We start from the raw sequence: 23,285 nt of genomic DNA, 5'->3' as shown, positions 1-23,285 counted from the left end.
GAACAGTGAAGTTCTTCTATATCAGCTAGGTACAAGGTTTTGAAATCAAATTGAATTGTAACTCTGAAAACTGCTTCCAGGACACTGTGAACACTTCTCCAAAATGGAACCACAGAAGGGCAACCCCAGAAAATATGAAAATGGTTCGCCAACGTCTCTCCACATGATCTCCAGCAGTCAGTCTGAATAGAGTATTTGCTTTTCTGTGCTGGAGTACAGACATGGCACCCCATCTTTAAAGCACACTCACCACCATTGAGAGGGAGGACGCAGTAGGCGGAGTCGGCCTGCGTGGGCTTGAACTCCAGCGCGGGCTTCTCCAGGCGGAGGATGTGGGAGAAGATGTACTGGTGGAGGCGCGTGATGAGCTCCAGCTGCTGGGCGCTCAGCGTGAAGCCACACCGCTGCAGCTCGATGGAGATGGTCACCTCCCCGGAGCGCGTGTACACCGGGAAGTGGGGGATCTGGGTTTAGCAGGAGGGGGGGGGGGAAAGACAAAGAAAAGTTCACTCGGTTAACCGACCGATCGGTAGGGCAGTCACGATCAGGACATTTTACATGACGATTAATTTTCACTCAGATAATTGCGATTAATGATTTAATTGTGTTTTGGACGTTGACAATTCCATTTCTGTTTAGCTTTTAGGCTTTAAAGTTGCACATGGCAGATACGACACATAACGTAAATATAGAAAGAAATTACATATTTGACAAATTTATACTTAAAAGAGAACATTGATAGTGGAAATAGCAATATTGTTATCTCACTCAACAGTAAACAAACCAACATACAGTATAAGTGTAGAGGGTATCTGCACATTTCTAAAGTGATGATTTAAGGACTTTTTAATACCTCTGAAATGACAAATTAAACATTGGCCATATTGTCAAACATTAGAGGCAGAAATTGTGAAAATAGCCGATCCTATTAGACAAAATGTAATGCCTCAACTCTTAGTGCTCGTCAGGGTAAGGGGGGGTCCCCAGGAAAAACATGATTATTTGGGGGGGTCGCGTCCTGAAAAGGTTGAGAACCACTGACCTAGGGTCTCAGTAATGCTACAACAACATAAATAAAGGTGCGGCCTGTGGCGGGACGTACTCGAGGTATGGGTTTGGCGGTGAGGATGCCGAAGCAGCGGCTGGTGTCCTCTGGCGGGTACAGCTTCCTGCGGCGGAAGTTGAGCTCGTCGGGCAGCGGCGTGGTGAGCACCATGCCGATCACGTACAGGTAGTAGGACTGCTCCGGGACCGGGTAGCTGTCACGCAGACACTCTGGTATCTGCACACACCACACACACACACACCAACCAGCGACAATCAACACAAATATACATGACTGCAAGATTATTCGGTTCCAAGAGAAGTACATGACATCAAGGCAGAAACCTTTTTTTTTAACTCTGTCTGTGTCTCATAGGAGAGCTGTGGGCAGTTCAGATATCCGTCTACCAGTGACATCATCGATGGGGAATCCAAGCTAATAGAACCTGTAGGGCAGGCTTTCTATTCCTGGAAAGTTACAATGTTATAATGGAAGCCATCGTTTTCACCGTAACGAAAATAAAAAAATATATTTTTTAAATCCAAACGATGTCGTCACTGACAGACGGTTTTCTGAACTCCCCAGCTGGGCCGAGGTAGGGGGGTGGAGGTTCTTTCTTACGGCTGTAAGTGTGCTACCTCTGTTAGGGTAGCACTGTCTCCTCTAGGTGGAGGTAGGGGGGTGGAGGTTCTTTCTTATGGCTGTAAGTGTGCTACCTCTGTTAGGGTAGCACTGTCTCCTCTAGGTGGAGAGGTAAGGGGGTGGGGGTTCTTACAGCTTTAGGGTAGCACTGTCTCCTCTAGGTGGAGAGGTAAGGGGGTGGGGGTTCTTACAGCTTTAGGGTAGCACTGTCTCCTCTAGGTGGAGAGGTAAGGGGGTGGGGGTTCTTACAGCTTTAGGGTAGCACTGTCTCCTCTAGGTGGAGAGGTAATGGTGGGGGTTCTTACAGCTTTAGGGTAGCACTGTCTCCTCTAGGTGGAGAGGTAAGGGTGGGGGTTCTTACAGCTTTAGGGTAGCACTGTCTCCTCTAGGTGGAGGTAGGGAGGTAGGTAGTTAGTTCTTACAGCTTTAGGGTAGCACTGTCTCCTCTTGGTGGAGATAGGGAGTAGGTAGTTAGTTCTTACGGCTTTAGGGTAGCACTGTCTCCTCTAGGTGGAGGCAGGGAGGTAGGTAGTTAGTTCTTACGGCTTTAGGGTAGCACTGTCTCCTCTTGGTGGAGCCCGGCCGTCCCGGAACACTGGTCTCCTCTTCGTCGTGCAGGTCCAGCTCCTCCTCGTACTTCACCGTCTCCTTGCCCACGGGCATCAGGTGGTCGTCCAGCTCCCCTGAGGAGGAACAGAAGGGGTGTGAGAGAACCCTAGAGCAGTGGTTCTCAACATTTTCAGGCCACGAAATAATCATATTTTAACTGGGGACCTCCCCCCCTGACGAGCACTATGAGTTGAGGAATTACATTTTGTAGAACACGGTGCTATTGTGAAAATAGCCGATCTACTTGCTCACGTAGATCTCATTTTAGAGGTATTAAAAAGTCCTTAAATTGTCACTTTAGAAATCTGCATATACCCTCTATAGACTTACACTTTATGTTGGTTTGTTTACTGTTGAGTGAGAAAACAATGTTGCACATTAAGTTAATCTGGGACCCCCAAATAAGACCCACAGGTTGAGAAACACTGCTGTAGAACAGAGGTCTTCAACAGGGAATCCTCAAGAGTTATTACAGGGGGGGGCGCCAAATCTTTGTGTTATAGGAAACCACTTGAACTCTATTTTTTTTTTTTCTGAGGGGAAAATTACCCCCGAAAATTCTACTATCTACCAGCCAATCTGGGTTTGAAAACTATTGAGGTTTGAGGTTTGGTGTGAGGGGGAAAAGAAGAGCAGACCAAGTACAGGTTTTCTAAGGGGTTTAACACGAATCCACACAACTCTACATGTTGATAGTGCTGTCAAACAAGTCTATAAAACTATCGCTATGAAATATATGAAAAGGTTTAATCTGCAACACAATTTAATCCAATACGTAGTGGGGTCCCCGCTTCGCTCTCCATCTCTCAGCTAGGGGGTCCTTGGCCTGAAAACTGTTAAAACCCCCTGCCATAGAGACATGCTAAATATTGATATTATGCCGAAATATGTGATAAGAGACTAGATATCGTCTGGAAGTTTAGATATCGTAATAGCTTGATAGTAAGTGTTGTTTTTTTCCCCCTGGTTTTGATCGCCTAAGCCCGATTTTATACTTTCGATTAACATCTCAAAATGTACAAAAATAGTGAAAATAGCCAATAAACAAACACAACTGAGCTTGTAAATTGCCTATTGTCAATCTTTTGGAATTTAATTGATATTATTCTCACAATAAGATATCGTCATGATATCGATAAACGTCAGAAATATATTTTACTTTTTCTCCATATCGACCATGAACACAGACGCACAATAAAGACACGTCTGGGGGAATTACAAAAACAGACCAACGTTGGTCTGTAGAGTTTATCCCTCATTTATACGGTTAGAATTTGTTAGTTTCATAGTTTATTTGCCCCTTTCTGTAATAACAATACATTTTATTTGTACAGAACTTTTCCAGAGCTCAAGGACACATGAAAGATTAAAAAAAAGAAGAGAGATCATTAAAGCGCCAAGTAAAAACGCCAATAAAGGACCGGTTTAACAACCAATAAAAACTCAGGCCAGATAAACCGCAAGAGCAAATAAAATAAACGACAGGTTAGGCCGAGATTCTTTTTTTTTTTTTTTTAAGAAGAAAAGTTACAGATGCCAGACAATAACGTCATGAATTCGCTGAAGGAGGGAAATATTCTGCACAGGATTTTCTTACCTATTTTATGAAGCTTCTCGCAGCACAGCAGCGCAACTGCTTTCTCTGCGAGTCTGGCACAAGTCATGATAGGACCCTGTTAACACACAGAAAGACATGATTGAACACACGCATGTATGCATATCGTCACTGTGGGGAAGAAACCTTTTATCTACATGTTTGATCTTTGTGCGTTTTTTCATAAATTAATGCCCTACTTGATCATACTATAGCGCAGGGGTCTTCAACGTTTTCAGGCCAAGGACCCCTTAGTTGAGAGAGAGAGAGATGAAGCAGGGACCCCCTCAACCTTATGATAAGAGTAAGTGTATTTTGGATTCATGTCAATTTGTGTTTTCAGATATTTAACCACTTGAACCGTCAATACTTAATAAACTTGACCTTTCACTCTGTACTTAGTCTGCTCTTTTTCCCCTCTACAGTCTACACCAAAGCTCTTTGCCGAAAATAGCCGATCTACAAGCTCGCGTGAGGCGTTGTGAGCTTGTAGACCTGCTATTTTTTATTACAGTTTTCAGAATATGAACACTAGGGTTCAAGTTGATAATATAAAAAGGATTGGAAGATTTGGAGGACCCCCTGTAGTAACTCTGAGGACCCCTTAGGGGTCCCAGACCCCCTGTTGAAGACCCCTGCCCTACTTGATCATACTATAGCCTCACACAAAAGCAGCAGATCCACAAGCTCCATTGAGCTTGTAGATCTGCTACTACTACAAACCATTTGTCACTATCGGATGGAGACCTTGTTATCGCCAGCTACACGGAACACCATATATGGGCATAGGACACGAACACCATATATGGACAAACGGGTGAAACAGTGCTCAAATCTCTGACATCACTGATACCTGCCGCTTGTACTGTGCATGGGGGGGCATTAAAAAAAAGTGGGAAAGTGATTCAACGTGTCTGCAGGTTTTTGAAAAGTATCAACAGCAGCTTGTGAATAAATTACAACTACTTTGAATCCATTGGAACACAGTTTCTCTCGTTTTTCCCATCCCCTGAAAAGTAACCGCATACAAGGTTTCCAGCCCAACAGCGATGGTACATGAAAACATTTTGTACCGTTTCTAAAATGTTGTCATTTTCTCCTCTAAGGTGAACAAATATAGTGATTCATACCTTTTTTTTAAAGGCATATTAGGTTTCCAAATAAGTTTAATGGCTACACATAGAACCATAAATATAATTTCGATGGCAGAACTAGGCTGTTCTTTTTTTATTTCATTTTTTTTACTATGTACACAAATGGAAGCTTGGGAGGAAAATAGAAAATAGCTGACAAGGTTCGAGTTGTCCCAATGTCGGTACTGCCTAAAGCACTGGAATCGGTGTGTATGCTAGTCTAGGCCGTTACGATAATCGGGAGATAAGCGACCGTCACGTCGCATAAACAAACTTTAGAATGCAATCGTAGCCAATCAGCAGGGAATATGGGAAATGGGACAGATCCACTTTAGGGATACTGTGTACCGCTTGGCGTGATTTTAGGCCAAAATCTGAAGGAGTCCAAAGATGTGTTTTGCAAAAATCGGTCTGATGGTGGCGCTAGAAGAGGGCCATGTGAGAAATTAGTGATTTGGAAGCCAAGGAGCGTGTGTGCAAAGTATGGCATGGATAGGGGCAACGTTGGCGGAGATATGAGTAGGGCAAAAGTGTGATGTGACGTGATGGACAGACTGACTGACAGACAGCCGGTGGAGCTTTTCATAGTAACTTAATAATATTTGACCAACTTGTAGCTGCACTTGGAACAAATATTAATGGAATTTTGTATTCATTCCTAGATCAGTAGTTCTCAAACGTTTTTAATTTCAAGGACCCCCATAATTCAGAGTGTACAAATGGAAGCAAACGGACCATATGGACCCTTGCATGTCCGTTTGCTTCCATTTGTACACTCTCAGAGTTACAGACATTCAAGGGTTCATTTTGGAACCCCCTCAAGGAACCCAGAGGGTCCCTGGACCGCACGTAGAGAACCACTGTCCAAGATTACTATATCTTTACACACCGGTATCGGATAGATACTCGGTGTTGACCGATACAAATGGGTACATCTTTATGAAATGCAATCAGTGTTGTTTTTGACAGCAAATTTTGATATAGTTTTAGTCATAATTTAGTCACCTGAAAAGTTTTAGTTTTAGTCTAATTTTAGTCCACTAAATATCATAAGATTTTAGTTGACTAAATCTACAGTTGATTTAGTCTACTAAAATGTATTTTGGCAGGCCTTGATGACATAGTAATGACTGATTTTACACTTAGTTGCATGCTGAAAATAGCCGATCTACAAGCTCTTGTAGATCTGCTATTTTCAGCACGCAACACCTGAGAGCAACCAAACTTAAAATTACTTTCTCCTCCACTAGTCCCTCCCTAACGTTTTAGTCTAGTTTTTATTTTGTTGACGAAATTTTAAATATAGTTAGTCTTAGTTTTAGTCATCACAGCTTAGTTTTTATTTAGTTTTCGTCAATGAAAAAAACGCAGTCGACAAACATCTTTCGTCATAGTTTTAGTCGACAAAATCAACACTGAATGCAATGGTTTACCTTAACGGGAGCTCTCAGTGGGGAGTTGATGGGCAGGAACAGAGTTGACTGGTAGCGCCCGTCCTCTGTCTCCGCCGTCTTACACTTTGGTGCCAGGTGGGTGAAGGGGTCGCTGGGCAGACGGGCACAATACCTGGCACCAAGACATGGTAGAGAAGGGTCAGGCACTGGGACACGGTTCAATAACAAGGCATTCACACAGAGCAGCCAGGAAACACGATTATACAATGGCATTAGGACGCATGACAGTAAAAAAGTAGAAAGTAAAATAAAATAAAATTACAGTAATTAAAGTTACAGTGCAGAAGAAAACAAAAAGTAGGTCAATCAAAGGCAGCAGCCAACAGAAAGGTCGTTAGTTGTGTTTTAAACCAGGGGTCTTCAACAGGGGGTCCGGGACCCCTAGGGGTCCTCAGAGTTACTACAGGGGGGCCGCCAAATCCTTGTGTGATGGGATAATGATTTTAAATGAACAACTTGAACCCTCACATCCCTATACTCCGAGGAGAACTTTAGCCAAAAAATAGCTGATCTACAAGCTCTCAACGCCTCGCAGCTGCGAGGCGTTGAGAGCTTGTAGATCAGCTATTTTTGGAAAATAGGTTTGGTGTAAAGGGGAAAAAGAATACAGAGTGAAAGGTCAAGTTTAGTAATTATCGACATTTTAAGATTTTAAGTGGTTACGTGTCAAAGTCTATGGATCTATCTATGAAATCGATGAGCATGTCCAACACACATTTATACAATATGTAGAGGGGGTCCCTGCTTCATCTCTCTCTCTGCTATGGGGTCCTTAGCCTGAAAACGTTGAAGACCCCTGGGTTAAACAATGGCAATATGGCATTAAAAATACAGTTACAGTGCAGAAGAGAAATTAAAAAGAAAAACAAAACTAAAGTAACTCAATCAAAGGCAGTGGTAAACAGAAAGGTCTTTAAAAGGACTAAGAGTGTCAGCAGACCTGTGCAGTTTTCCTGGCAGTTTGTTCCAGATTTGTGGCCATAAAAACTAAACGCTGCTTCCCCACGTTTAGCTGTGGTTTTGGGGACAGAAAGCAGACTTTCTCCCCGACAGTTTGCAAGGCTCTAAAACGGGGACCTGGGACCTGGTGTGGCCAGCTTAAGACATCGGTCGTCCAGGACAGCGTTTCTAAAACGTGTAAATGTCAAGGACCCACTTTTCAATGCAACTGAGCTTTATTGGCATGAGAGAACATACACTTACATTGCAAAAGCAAGTGTCAGAATACTGTGTAATTAAAAATGGTTGAAAATGGGTAAAGTTTGAGTTGGTACATCATTGTCCTGCCTCCCTTATGCTGCATTCAAACCTGAACGCAGGTTTCCAGTGGCTTCAATCGCTTCACTTTATATCGTGCGGCTCAGCGTTGTTTTAAAAAAAACATGTCACGTCAGAATCAAGGCGAAACACCTGGAAAAAAGGGTGTCCCAAAATCAAACACCCCAAAAAATGTTAAAGGGATCCCTGGCTAATACAACAAATATGCCTTAATACATGGTAATTGTCCTCTATAACTACAATGTAAAATTAAAAACACCTTAAATATTTGTATTTCTTCTAGAAATAGTTAATCTTTCACTCAATAGGGGGGACAATTATAATGTATTAAGGCATATTTGTCATATTAGCCAGGGATCCTCCTTTTAACTCAACCTCTGCCAAAAAAATACCCCTTTGTACCCCATCCCTGCCATGCCCGAGGAACCCGAAGATTTAATAAGCTTTAATTAAAAAGAAATAATTTATCGAAGCGGAACCAAAATAGGCCGGAACTAATGCTCCGTGATCGGTTTCTACACGGACACATTATTGAGCGGACCAGTTAACATTGAGGCCGTGAACCGGAAGCGGATGGTCCGTCGTCTATTTTGGCCCGTTAGCTTTCTGTGTAAACTCCGCGGCTTACAGACGGAGAACTTATTGATCAATTGGAAAAATTTAAAAGGATTTGAGAAGCTGATGGAAATACACGAACACACGATGCATAGCAGTGTCCGATCACGCACGATGGGAACTGGATGAGTGCCCGCGTTAACAGGTAGGAGAAGCCAGCAGTGAAAGACATTGAAAAATCTTCGGGCTCCTCGGCCGTAAACTACGAATGAGTTAAAGATAATCCTTGTCCCCGGACAACATCAACACTGATTGGCTCGGAATGTGATGGAGTCGGGGGAAGTGGGAGAAGACACCGAAGCAACCGGTCGCGCCGCCCCGTTCGGATGGTTCACGCCACACGTCGTCTCGTCTTTGCATTCACTTTGTATGTAATCGCAGCGCTCGAACTATTCAGGTTTGAGCACAGCATTAGAGATAGGAGCCTGGCCAGACTGAGAAGCAAAGTGACAAAACCAATCCACTGAACCTAGCGTAGCAGGCTGCTACCCGCACTGCCGCAGCCATCTGCCGCATGGCAAATTTGGAGCCGGTGTGCATGAGGTCATAGAGAATCATTGTTTTCTTATTCGTCTGTTTTTTTTCGTGGGAAAAAAAAACGCGTCTGTGTGCAAAGCCCTTTAATGTGGGCAAGGGTTCAGCCCAGGGGCAGCTTTTAGGAGGTACTGCTGTGGCTTATTGGCAGTGAACACAGTGCAGACCTTTTAAACCACAACCCAGTATCACCAGGGAGTTCTCCCCTTTTGTGCCACCAACTTTGTACCACCTGCTCATATGGAACAAAATAAAGTGACTTTTTTGTTAAAGTGATCCCTGACTAATACGACAAATACGTCTTAATACATTATAATTGTCCTCTATAACTACAATGTAAAATTAAAAACACCTTAAATATTTTATTTCTTCTAGAAATAGCTAATCTTTCACTCAGTAGGGGAAATGCCTGTCGCAAGTTGATGATGTCATAAATGTCATGTGTCATTTTTATGGCATGCATGTGCAAAAAAACAAAACACAAACACATTTGAAATATTGATTTGATGCTCATATTAACCATAGGAAGTGTTAAGTTTGTTTTTATTTTCACATGCATGCCATTAATTCCATAGGGATAGATCACACTTGACATTTATGACATCATCAACTTGCGACGGGCATTTCCCCTATTGAGTTAAAGATTAGCTATTTCTAGAAGAAATAAAATAATTGGTGTTTTTAATTTTACATTGTAGTTATAGAGGACAATTATAATGTACTAGACCTTACCCGTTCGAATATATGTGCTGCAAAATATGTGCAGAGTGTGGGTTATGGGGAAAGTAACTGTAACTGCATGGTGCGTGCGTGAGAATATGTGGGAGCATCATAATGTAAGGAGCAGCCCATGGAGGAGTGTATATTTATGATGGATACAAATAATTTAACAGCTAAATTAGGTGAATAGAAGTATGAGGATGTATTTGCTCCACATAATGTTTCTATACCCGTTGGAAGATGAGACACACATCACCCGTTGCATGCGTGACCCATGCAGAGAGAGAGAGAGAGAGAGAGAGAGAGAGAGAGAGAGAGAGAGAGAGAGAGAGAGACTGCAAGTTTGTTTTTATCCTCTCTTTTCTTTTCTCTTTGTTGTGGAATGATTCCGCCCTCTACTGGGCTGTATTGGTCACTGCAGTATAATGCATTTTGTGACCTACTGACTGACTGACTGACCTCTCTCCCTAATTAGTATATGGATTAAGGCATATTTGTCGTATTAGTCAGGGATCACTTTAACAGCTAAAATCAGTTTGGGTGCCTTAGCCTCTGTAAGGGCGTGTGTGTGCACGCGCGCGTGCGTGCGTGCGTGTGGAGTCAAGTGGCCGTCCTCTTGACGTTGCGTGTGACATCGTTTATCATTATTATTCTTTTAATCGTTTCTTGTTTTGGTTGCCAATGCGTGACCCCAACCGCACCTTCCCGCGACCCCACTTTGGGCCACGACCCATAGTTTGACAGACAGACATACGGCTAGACCTATGAAACATTAAAGGCAGCCAGATAGGTAATTGGTATAAAAATATTAAAAAGAAAGAAAAACCTGCAATTTTTATGAAGGCTTATTAATCCAGACAGTCTGGGCAACATCTTGAACAATAGCTTAAGGTTTTATCCCACTGTGTATTCATCATATTCACGTGCACAAAATGTGTTGTTCTTTTCCCATGCGTTTCCAGACACGCCAGTTCCTGAAAGACCTGGAAACCATCAAACTTGGAATTCCATTTCTTTTGCTAGACTCTTGAAAAAGAACCCTAATGATGTGAAGACAAAATAGGACGGATCTAAAAATCTCACATGTAGCAGGTGCTCTCTTCTCCATAGTCCCTCCCTAACATCCATCCATCCATCCATCTTCAACCGCTTATCCGGAATCGGGTCGCGGGGGTAACAGTTCCAACTGAGACTTCCAGATTTCCTTATCCCTCCACTTCCTCTGGGAGTATACCGAGGCGTTCCCAGGCCAGTTTGGAGATATAATCCTTCCATCTGGTCTTAGGTCTGCCATGGTTGTTTTTTTGTAGGATGTAGACTGGGGTGTTTACTTTCACACAGAAATGAAAGAATTCTAACCGCGGTCGACGGTCGCGACCCAGTGTCGCCATGAAACGAAAGACGTTTCTCTGCGATCAAAGCGTTTTTTGAAGAAAGATTTCGAGATGAAGCCGTTTCTTTGCAGCAGCAGTGGGGAGCTACCTTACCTGTTGATGTGTCCGATGGCGGTGTTGATGGTGACGCGGGGCCCGGCCCCTCCCCCGTCCTCCGAGCGCAGGACGTACGGAGGCAGGACGTTGTCGTCGTCCAGGACCTGCTCCACCTCAAACTCACCCACCTCCGCCGACTTGGAGCACTTGTTCCTCAAGATCTGAGGGCGTGACAGCAGTCAATCAAAACCAATCCATGTGTTATCGATAAGCTTATAAAATGTTCCAACGTCAGCAAGGGGGAGATGATACACGAAAGAAGAAGAAGAACTAGTAAGACTCCAAATTCTTAGCCATCTGGCCAGTGATGTATAGCGGTCCAGTTACCCATATATGCAGGCCACATACCACACTAACAGAATCCATACATGGCCAAGACAGATGGCCAAGACAGCCCATATCTGTTGGCTGGATCTACAGACAGGGATCTCCATGTATGGGCATAACATGATGATGTCAGTCTGAGATGTCATACACGTCATAGGACTTTCAGATAACGAATAACTGAGTAAGGCAAGCATGTTTGGGCTCTCACGGCTACATAAACAGTACATGGATCTCCATATATGGGTACCAGAGGTCATCATGGGATGAGTTTTGTGTCTGACAGACAAAATCTCATCAAACGGTGGTCCGTGGCTCAAATGCCAAACAAATAATGGACCTTGACATGATGAGACGGGTTGAAAACCACCGATGTAAGGTGCATTCCATGCCTCCTGACTAGGGATGGGACAATAAGCGATATTGTCGTGATAAAAAACACTCATGTTTAATTTATCGTGATATCGTCCTCCGTCATGCACTGGGATCAATTCACCTGTTTATTTGCCGAGCGCTTACCACTTAAACCCTCTATAATTGGTAAAAGTTACTTATAATATATGTACTTGATACAGTACAGTCTTTTTTTCACTCTATCAAATGTCTATGCCAAAAAAATAGCCGATCTACAGTACAAGCTCACAACGCGTCGTGTTTACCTTCTCTATGGCCTTGTAGGTCCTGAGGTCCTCCTCGAAGGTCCTGGTCCTCTCGCTGTCGGCCAGCATGATGTAGTTGGAGACGGGGGCGCGGGCGCGGCCCTTGGACTGCACGTAGGAGCGGTACTCGGTGGGCAGGTCGAAGCGCACCACCAGGTTGCACTTTGGAATGTCCACGCCTTCCTCCACGATGCTGGTGGCGATCAGCAGGTTGGTCTCGTGAGCCCGGAACTTCCGGAGAACCTACGAGAGAGAGGAGCAGAGGCAGACGGGTTTCTAGACCAGGGGTTTTCAAACTAAGTGGGTGACGGGGGCACCCTGGGGTGCCGCGACGGCAGTCGATGAAACTGACATTTCATCGTTGTCGGGTGGAAACCTTGTATGTCCAAAACTCTTTGTTTTGCATTTATCATTTTAAAAACGATTTAAACTAGTGAAAACAGACGATCTACAAGCACACAACGCCTCGCACCGCGAGGCGTTGTGTGCTTGTAGATCAGCTGTTTTCACTACCTTTGTACGACGGCCCTGTATGATGACGCAGGGCTTTACTTTGCGATAAAACGTACACATTTGAAACTTGGAGATACAAGGTTTCTGCCCGACAGTGACGATATTAAACTTGAAGTACAACGTCGTTTTCAGTCAGTTCTAATCAAATTATCTATTATCTCAACGTTTTCCTCACAACATAATCTACTAAAATATGGCATAAATATAAGATGTTGGAAGTGAAAATTATGAATATAATGTAGGGGTGCCTCAGAAGAAAATAATATTTATAGGGGTGCCCTGAGCCAAACAAGTTTGGAAACCCCTGTTCTAGACTAGGGTTGTCACGATTCCCATCCGAATCCAATCAAAATCGACGTTCGATCCAGTGAATCGAAATCACAACCCGAATCGCGATTCGTCAGTTGTTAGGGCATAAATCCAAAGTTTATATGGTTTATTTATGTTAAACCGTGTTATTCTCATTCTCATTTGTTATTCAAATAAAAGTGACTTATTGAGAAACAAGTGTTTTTCTTTATAAATCAAGACAATAGCCTGAATTAATAGTCATATAGCTCTCAGTGCTGAAAAAAGGAGGTTTAAAAAAAATAATCTATATTGTATCAAAAATAGATTCGGATCGAATCGTGACCTTAGAATCAAAAGTTGAATCGAATCGTGGATTAGGCATATTGTGATACCCTTAGACATTACCCTTGATTGACTGACAGCAACAAACAAAAAAACTGAACATTTAAGTTTAAATAAACAGGTGTTATGCCCCCTAGTTCAAAGGTAGATTTTCTTTTTGTTAAAAAAGAGTTTAATAGCTATATATTCCGATAGTTATCATTACTATGGAGCAGTGGCGAGTTTTCAGGACCTTCAAGGTATTCAGAGAAGCCCCAGGGATCCTCAGAAGAAAGAAAATAATATTTTTAATAATAACTTTTTTAATTACTTTTATTATTATTATTTTTTTGTATTAATTAAAATTGTTTGTGTTGGTAATCTGTTAAACTGCACTGTTTCGCTCGCCATACTCATTGTAGTTGTTTCTGCCTCGAGTTCTGTGTATTGGGAGTGTTTTTGTGCTGGGGAAAATAACAGCCAATCAGAGATTCTTTCTACTGAGTCACTGGGCAGAATAGCCTCTGACGCAAGTATTCCAGAAGTCCCTCGGCTATTTCAGTCACATACAAGCGTATACAAGCCTTGGTGTGGAGTGTCAGTTTGACCAACCAATCATATTTCGAGCTGTTGTCAATGGGCGTCGTCTTCATTTACGAGGGGTCTACCGAAGACCCACGGCTCAACCACCAATCACAGTGTCTCCACTGTGGCCCATGCTGTGGCCACTACTACAGTATGCATGCGCAAAGCAACAACAAGGAAGCAACAAGTAGTAAACAGTGCAACATGGCAGCAGCAGGAGAGAACGTAGCCCCAATTGAAAATGATATTGTTTCGGATTTATTGTCAGTGCCTTTTTCAAGAAGACCGTTTAATGAAAAGATGGACATTGTTAAAAAAGGACGCCCAACACCCGAACAACTGGAGATCACTCAAGCTTCAAAGGCGGGATATGAGCGTCATTTTCAGGCTAGTAACTGGGAACGATACCCGTGGTTAACAGGCTCACTTATGCACAAGAAGCTATACTGCTGGGCTTGCTTGTTGTTTGGGACCGACAAGGGTACCTGGAACTGTAAAGGCTACGATAACCTTACCTCTTTAACCAAGTCTGCAGTAAAACATGAAGGCTCAGCAAGTCACCTTAAGGCAACTATTACTTTAAAAACATTTGGAGACGCAAGAATTGATTTACAGCTGGATGAACAGAGACGGAGAGAAACATCAATGCACAATGAGAAGGTGAAAAAAAATCGGGATATTTTGAAACGTCTCATACACACTGTAGTTTTCCTTGGAAAACAAGAGTTGCCTTTTAGAGGACATGATGAGAGCAGCACATCATTGAATCGCGGTCATTATAGGGAGCTTTTATCATATGCAGCAGAATATGACCCAGATTTGCACTACCATCTGACCACTTCCAAAGTGTTTATTGGAACCTCAAGTCAAATACAGAACGACTTGATAAGTGCTGTAGCTAGTGTGATGGATGATGCAATTAAAGAAGAAATAAATAAAGCATTATTTGTAGCTCTGATGCTAGATGAAACATCAGATGTGAGCAATGCTGCACAGCTATCTATTGTTCTTCGTTATGTAACAGACAGTGGCATAAAAGAGAGGTTCATTAAGTTTGTGGATGTGTCAGAGAAAAAAAATGCGGATGCTTTGGCAACCCTCGCCCTTGAATTCCTGGAGGAATACAGATGCACAGACAAACTTGTGGCGCAGTGCTACGATGGTGCTCCCGTTATGGCATCGGGACTGAACGGCGTTCAGGCCAAAGTAAAGGAAAGGATTCCAGAGGCACTTTTCATACATTGTTATGCGCATGTCCTAAATTTGGTTTTATCTCAAGGTGTAGCCAAAATTCAAGAGTGCAAAATATTCTTCGCACACATTTCTTCCATGGCAGCTTTCTTTACTAAATCACCAAAGCGAACACAAGTGCTTGATGCGATGTGCAAGACGCGACTGCCACGAGTTGCACCAACCAGGTGGAATTTTGCATCAAGATTGGTGTGCACGGTATTTGAAGAGAAAGATAATCTTAAAGATTTGTTTAATTATATAGTTGAACACCATGGCGAATATGATGATGCTACCATACACAGTGCCGATGGTTACATATCAAACCTGAGCAGCTTTGAATTTTGCTTTTTGCTTTCAACATTTAACGAAATGTTTTCACATTCAGACGTGCTCTTCGACATTTTGCAGTCAAAGTCATTTGACATGCAGTTTTGTATGGGCAGGGTGGACGAGTTTTGTATTATGATTGAGGAGCAGAGGCCACGTTTTGATCAACTTTATGATGAGGCAGTACAGAACACCAGCATGCCAACTGGGCGCAAAACGCAAGGAGATCCGCGTGCATACTACAAGAAGCTGCATGAGGGAATTATTGACAACATTCTGAATCAAATGCAAAATCGTTTTAAAGATCACGAAAAGCTTTCATTCCTGTCACTCCTGGACCCCAAGCAGTTCCCCGACTTTAAGAAGAAGTTCCCTGATAGTGCTTTTGCAAGCCTGACTGACAGCTACGGGCCGCGCTTTGACTTGCCACGGCTGAAAACGGAGCTCAATATTGTGTATTCTATGGCAGATTTCCAGGGAAAGGACCCATCTGACCTTCTTCTATTTCTCCAAAGTAAAGATCTCTGTAAAAGCATGCATCAGCTATATAAACTAACGTGTTTAGTTGTAACAATCCCTGTCACGACATCATCAGTGGAAAGGACATTTTCAGCCCTTAAACGGATAAAAACATATTCGAGGAACACAACCGGACAATCCCGACTCACTGCATTGGCTTCCATGGCTATTGAAAAGGAAATTCTCGTGGAACTTAAAAAGAAAGAGCAGCTTTATGATCCCGTCATTGACAAATTCACCCAAAAGGACAGGAGGATGGATTTCGTCTTCAAGTGAACCGTCATTGGTGAGTGAAAAATGAATTAATTTATATCGCTGGATTTGCATTTAATTTCCATTCATTTTTGGCTGCTGTTCAATTATTGTGGGTCATTCTTGACTTGGTCTTTCGTTGCATCGATAACTGCTGTACATGACGGTTGTGTCAAGGGGTGTCGCACCAAATTCTGGGCCCTGGGTACAAGGATTCACTACGGGCCCCCCATAAATGTTCTTCATAGGGGATTTAAAAAATAGCAGATCTACAAGCTCGCTGTGCGGCAATCGGTGCCGCGCTGTGAGCTTGTTTATCTGCTATTTTTCAGCTAAAGTATAAAAGAATTAAGGCCCTTCCACCTTGGGCCCTAGTAACCCAGTCCCACTCCCCCCTCCCCTTTTGTGACGCCCCTGGTTGTGTCGTGTGTGGCTCTGGCAGTGCAGTGAGCGCAGTCAGCGCACATCTATTTAATCCTTAATAGCGCAAATATGGCATTGGCTTGGAAGTCTTGGTTTGGGAGTCTGTACAATGTTTGTAGTACTATGTGTGTGCGTGTGTGTGTGTGTGTGGTAAAAACTGCTGTTACATGGTTCTGTCTTGTGTGGCTCTGGCAGTGCACATCTATTTAATCCTTATTAGCGCAAATATGGCATTGGTTTGCATGTCTTGGTTTGGGAGTCTGTACTACATGTTTGTAGTATGTGTGTATGTGCTAATTAAGTTTATCCATCGTGCTTGCCTTGTAGGCTACACAGTCGGCTGTTCAGTGATAAGTTTTGTCAAAAAAAGGGGAAAAAGGAGGAAAAAAAGGCCTAACATTCACGCGCGGGTGTGCGCACCATAGGTGCGCACGAGGGGGGGTCGCGAGGGGTCCCCGAAGGCCCGGTCCCTTGGGGCACCCATCGCCACTGCTATGGAGTGTTTGTTCAGTAACAGGGGACTCCCGGTCTCTCCTGCTCTTTAGTAAACAGAAAATGCATTTTCAGGTCGGGATACCAGTTTTATCCAATCAGGAGAGAGAACACATACAGGATAAACAATGTAAATTATAGTGATGACGAAATGACCAGACACAATTGGAACTGGAACTCTATAAAATGATAAATGGGTTCAACCTCTTTCCCCATTGGCTGCTATTGGTAACCCACTTTCTGTTTATTAAAGCACTGTAGAGACACTCTTGAGTCTATAGCAATGATTAATAGCAGAATATAGAGCGTTAACGCTTATTTTAAGACCCAAAAAATAGAGATGTGCCGATTGATCGGTGAGTGATCGCGATCGGCTTTGATCGGTATCGGCTTTGCCGATCTACAAGCTAGATCAGCTATTTTCACTATTTATCTGTGGGACTGAATGTAACCTCAGCTTCAACTCCTACAAGTTGAATTGGATACTAAAGGACCTCAGCCTGCAATCTCCTAATATCTCCTATATCATGACTATAGACATTCTACACTCAATATGAAGCAGACCACTTTAAACGTGTATAGCCATGACATAAAACATCATAACATGACCATGAGCGTATTACTGCTTAAAAAAAACACAGTTGGCACACACAATGTTAACCAAAAACATTGCAATGCTGACCAAAACCATAGTGTAACAGTGGCTTATCCTCATCAGACAAGAGAGAGAGAGACAGAGAACTTCAACTTCAATTGCATTCCGATTTGACTGTTCCATGAAGCTAAATATAACAAGCTTAGACCGTTGTGTTTTCTTGTGCCCGACCATCTGAGAATTGTTGGGTCAACGGCCTGCAAGCCAACATCAATAGCCGTTCCTTTGTGTCTATAAATAGCAGGCACATGTTGCAGCGCGGAGCCACATGTCTGTGTACATGTACACATTCACTCACTGCTTCGCTACATCTTAGCGACTAATGGGTCTGCTTGTTTTGGGTCTAGTGCAGGGGTCTTCAACAGGGGGTCCTCAGAGTTACTACGGAGGTCCTTCAAATCTTTGTGTGATAGAAACTTTTTCTCCTTTTTCATATTAACCACTAACGTCCATATTCTGATAACTTTAGTCAAAAATAGCAGATCTATAAGCTCACGCCGCCTCGCTGGTTGTGAGCTTGTAGATCGGCTATCCTTTTAGTTGACCTTGTACCAGTGAACTGTATCGTCATGAAACTGTACCCTTTTCAATGCAAACTTCTAATACATTCTTCAATCAATGGCACCCCCTGGACTTGTCGCATCACCCACTTTGAGAGGTACTGTACTGTACTGTTACCTCCTCCTGTTTCCTGAACTCCACCTCCATCTGCTTGTTGCGGGGCTGGTTCTTGCCGATGCTGTGGCCCGTGATGAAGTTACTGCTGATGTAGGCCAGCTCCGGGTCCTGCTTGCCTGCCTCCTTGATTAGGCTGGGGGGACAAACGGGGAGGGAAAAAGACAAGACAAAAGAGGCATCATTGAGTTACAAGGTTAACTCTCAAATACCTGGAACGCGCCCGAGTCGCGTTCGATTTTATTATTTTATGCTTTAACTATTGAAAAATAGCAGATATACGAGCTCACAGCGCGGCACTGAGCTTGTAGATCTGCTATTTTTTGAAAAATCTTGAAAATGACTTTGAATATCTTAGACCCGACTTCTAAATCCTTCTTCTCAATCAGCTGTTCTCAAACTTTTTCATGTCAAGGACCCCCAAAATTACATTTATGTGGCCACAGACCCCCATCTCAAAATATGTTGTTCCAGGGACCCCCCAGAATCAAATATTTGAGTTACAAATGTTCATTTTTAAATAGATATATTCAAAGACTTGCAAAAAAAATCTTGATTTAAAAAAAAAAATGCAGATCTACAAGCTCGCTGTGAGCTTGTATATCTTCTATTTTTCAATAGTTAAAGCATTCAATAATTCTAGGCCTAAATGGGTTAATGCTTACAGGCACGAGTTTCCATGTCAGAGAAAATGCAACGAGACAAGTGAGTGAAAGTCCAGTGGAGATTTCTTGGACAAAGTTTGGGTTTTTCTTCTTCCCCCCCTGATCACCCTGACGTCCAGCAGTCTCAGTCAGTCCACAAGGCCGGCCAAGGATCTCTCAACGCCGCACACAAACAACTTGACGTTACGTTTTAACATGGACTCAGAGGCACACGATGGATTGGCAGGGTGGAAGATAGGCTACGAGATTCAAGAGAGAGCCTGAGGATGGGACTACTCGCTACTTAACTACATGGAAACACATTTACGGAGTCAAGGCCTCCAGTAATGAAAATGTCAAAACGTACAATCTAAAGTTCAGGTTTTTTTATGCCATATACAGTACCATATGGAAACTGGCATTGTATGAGGCAATGGTTTCTGTTCTGTTCTGTGTGTGCACAGATTATGCTCAGGTATAGCCTTTCTGCCCCAAGTCTATTTATTATAGGGTAATGTAATGCCCAGACAATACACAACCATTGTAGGACTGTTACCCGAGCTCAGATATTACATTCGAATTTTAGTTTTTTAACGCTCCAATTCTATTCCAATTGTATGATCGTGACAGCACTAGTGATTTTACCTAAGTGAATGTATCAATAATGCAATGTAAAATACTCCATTACAACTTAAAAGTCCAGAATTCTAAATTTACTTGTGTAAAAGTACAAAAGCATTGGTATCAAAATGTCCTTAAAGTACAAATAGTAGAAAGTACTCATTATACAGAATGTCCCATTTCACGTTTTCAAATGTATAAAATGTGTAAAAAAATCTTTTTATTAGTTTTCATGTGGAAGTGTTAACCAATGAATCCATGGCACTGAGCATCTGTGTGCACAGAACTGAAATAATAAGCCTGTGGTTCTCAACCTGTGGGTTAACTTTATGTGCAACACTGTTTTCTCCAGTTAAACAGTAAACAAACCAACATAAAGTTTAAGTGAACAGAGGGAATATGCACATTTCTATAGTGACAATTTAAGGAGTTTTAATACCTCTAAAATGACAAATTAAACATTGGCCAAATTGTCAAATATTAGAGGCAGAAATTGTGAAAATAGCCGATCTACATGCTCACAACGCCTCGAGGCGTGAGCTATTTTCACAATAGAACTGTGTTATACAAAATGTAATCAACTCTTAGTGCTCATCAGGGTGAGGTGGGGGGGTCCACAATTAAAATATATTTATTTTGGGGGGTCACCACTGCATTAAAAGGTTGAGAACCACTGCATTAAGCGGTAGTGGCCACACCGGCTGATCCAATATTTGTATTGAATGCACAGTCTACCCCAAAATGGTATTAATCTTCAAGCTTCAACTGTTTATCTCCTAGCTGGATAAGTGGCCATGGTTGCAACCTAAACTGAGGCCTCTGAATGGGACCAGTTCCCACACCACAGTATGACAATGCCTCCACCTGCAGGGCACAAGTGGTCATTGAATGGTTTGATTTGATGAGGCTGGATTAACTCAGGTAAATAGGAGGTAGGGACATCACGTGACAACAGGGATACGCCATGTCCAGCCATGAAGCTCACCATGGGTGCCAGTATCGCAAGACTATCCACCGTTTCCTGTCTGTGAACCAAATCTCGCGATACTTCGGAGACAGAAACGATTATTATTTACTGTTATTATTATTGCACTGTGCACATCGAAAAGCAAGTGATTGTAAAAATACCTTTGATATATTTTCTTTTATATTCCTGAACAGATTATATGACAAAGGTCTCAGTCGTTCATAAATAGGGTTTCTTCCAGGTTTGTTCATGAGCTGATATAGCCGGCTCCATCATTCTGGCACCCATGGGAGCGTCATGGCCGGTCCCGGCGGTCATGTGTTTCCCTTCCTTATATTTTAACTTCCTTGGGATTAACCAGGAAGCCAGAGGAATTGGATGTCACGCTCTCTCAAGTAGCGAGGGACCAACTAGTATGCAAATGTGAGGCATTTTTTGAATTTTATTCTGAGCTTGGAAATGCAGGTTCCACACAGAGATTCCAGAGTAACAGTGATGTGTGTCGTGTCTTCAGGCTGTGAACCCGACCATAATCATATTTTATAACTGGGGATCCCCCACCCTGACGAGCACTAAGAGTTGAGGCATTACATTTTGTATAACACGGTTCTATTGTGAAAATAGCAGTTCCCCTTGTAGGGGAAACAAGGGGAAACAAGGTAGGGGAAACGCGAGGCGTTGTGGATTGGCTATTTTCAAAATGTTTGCCTCTAATATTTGACAATTTGGCCAGTGTTTAATTTGTCATTTTAGAGGTATTAAAAAGTCCTTAAATTGTCACTTTAGAAATGTGCATATACCATCAATACACTTAAACTTTATGTTGTTTTGTTTTACTGTTGAGTGAGAAACCGATCTTGCACATTAAGTTAATCATCTGGGGGGTCCCACAGGTTGAGGACCCCTGGTCTATGTCAGGTGGAAACCTTACCGGTTGAGGACGACGGCCGTGTAGCGGCGCTCCACGAAGATGATCCCGCACAGGATGTTGGTGAAGGGCGAGGGGAAGTTGGCCTCGGGACGCTCCTTGGCCTCGGCGCCGCCCTCCTCGTCCTCGTCCTCGTCCTCAGAGTCGCTCCAGGACACGTAGTTGTCCTGGTTGCGGTTGTTGTACCACTCCACGCTCTCAAACTGCTGCCGCTCAAACGGCTTGTACTCCTGCAGGATCTCCAGCAGCCGCAGCACCTGTAGGGGTTAAGTAAAAAATACCTCAGTACTGTGCTTAGGTACCAGTAAGACTCCCTAATCGGGAGATAAGCGACCGTCAGGTCGCATGTATACACAAATTGGCCTGTAAGTGGCATTGGTTCCTGGGTGTAGCAGCCTGAAGGTGGCGCTAAATGGGACAGATCCATGTTGATGACATGACTGTAGGCATACGGTGTACCGCTTTGCATGATTTTAGGGCATAATGTGTAGGAGCAGTGTCCAAAAATGTGTTTGGAAAAATCGGCCTGATGGTGGCACCATATGGGACAGATCCATGTTGATGACATGACGTTAGAGATACTGTGAACCGATTTGCGTGATTCTAGAGCAAAATTTGCAGGAGCAGTGTCCAAAAATGTGTTTTGCAAGAATCGGCCTCATGGTGGTGCTAGAAGAGGGCCATGTGAGAAATGAGGGGTGGAGGTTGTGGTATGGCAGCCAAGGAGTGTGTGCAAAGCTGCGTGATTTTAGGGCCAAATTTGTAGGAGCAGTGTCCAAAAATGGTACAACAGTACAGTTACTTTTACACCATTGACAATCGCTGACAGGAGGAGGGGACTTTGATTGATTGAGTATTTTATTAGACAAAAATGGAGAACAGTACAAGTATAGTCAATTAATAAAAAAAATAGTAGAGTACAAGTACAGTTAAAAACCCTGCCTAAAAGGAGCATCCCAAATAAGTCCTTTTACGGTCTTTTTTACTTCGGAAGTCCTTGTTATTCAATTCGTGGACATAACAAGTAGCAAGCAAAAAAAAAGAAAAAAAAAAACATTCCAAATCATCGCTGTTATAAAAACACTATATGTACAAGGTAGGGGAAACAAGGGGGTGAGGCTAAGGTAAGGGGGGGTGCTCACTTCTCGCCTGTCTATGGTAGAAGTGATAACTACTGAACCTCCACCTCTGGCCTCCTGAGAGGTGAGTTTTCAGGGTGGATTTGAAGGATGCCAGCGAGCTACATGTTTTAAGGGAAGTAGTCAAGGAATTCCACACCTGGGTGGCAGTGTTGTAGAAGGAGAATTTACCCATATTTGTCTTAATGGGTTGTGTTATCAGATCATTGTGTGCGCTCCCTCTGGTGTTGTGGATTTGGGTGTTTGGTCAGATATGTGGGTACTGAGGGGATGGAGGGCAGATTTCCGTTGACTATTTTGAAAGTCAATCCCATTTTTAGTTGTTTAACCCCGTCTTCAACGCTGAGCCAACTTAGGCTAGCAAAACGTGTGTGACAAACGTGGGTCATGGGCCCCAGGTCGAGAAGTAGCCGAAGGGAGCGTGTCGCTGTTACTACATGTCATCTTTTCGACACCCGACTCTAACCCTCACCTCCGTGGAGTGAGTCGCTAACCCTCCGGTCGAAATGATGGTCGTTCGAAAGAGCGCGATTTTCCCGTAGCCGAATCAGTTTGTTTTGGGAGGTTTGGAGCTTTGTGGCTTTTTGATGTTGGGAGTACCAT

General features: G+C 43.1%; 1 protein-coding gene across 1 annotated transcript in view; it reads right to left on the bottom strand.

The window, feature by feature from the left end:
* dicer1 (dicer 1, ribonuclease type III) overlaps nt 1-23,285 on the bottom strand; it is a gene marked incomplete at both ends in the record, with an annotated part of 72,619 nt that overhangs the window by 35,586 nt on the left and 13,748 nt on the right. The window contains 9 exon segments of the mRNA XM_080751145.1: nt 251-464; nt 1,103-1,282; nt 2,231-2,370; nt 3,894-3,969; nt 6,457-6,589; nt 11,112-11,275; nt 12,098-12,340; nt 18,387-18,519; nt 21,547-21,800. Coding sequence (XP_080607271.1) covers nt 251-464; nt 1,103-1,282; nt 2,231-2,370; nt 3,894-3,969; nt 6,457-6,589; nt 11,112-11,275; nt 12,098-12,340; nt 18,387-18,519; nt 21,547-21,800 — 1,537 coding nt within the window.

The sequence above is a fragment of the Nannobrachium achirus genome, assembly GCF_963921795.1.
Source record: "Nannobrachium achirus genome assembly, chromosome: 20".
Taxonomy (NCBI): Eukaryota; Metazoa; Chordata; class Actinopteri; order Myctophiformes; family Myctophidae; genus Nannobrachium; species Nannobrachium achirus.
Note: the sequence above shows the minus strand (reverse complement) of the source record. Positions and strands in the feature narration are given on the sequence as shown.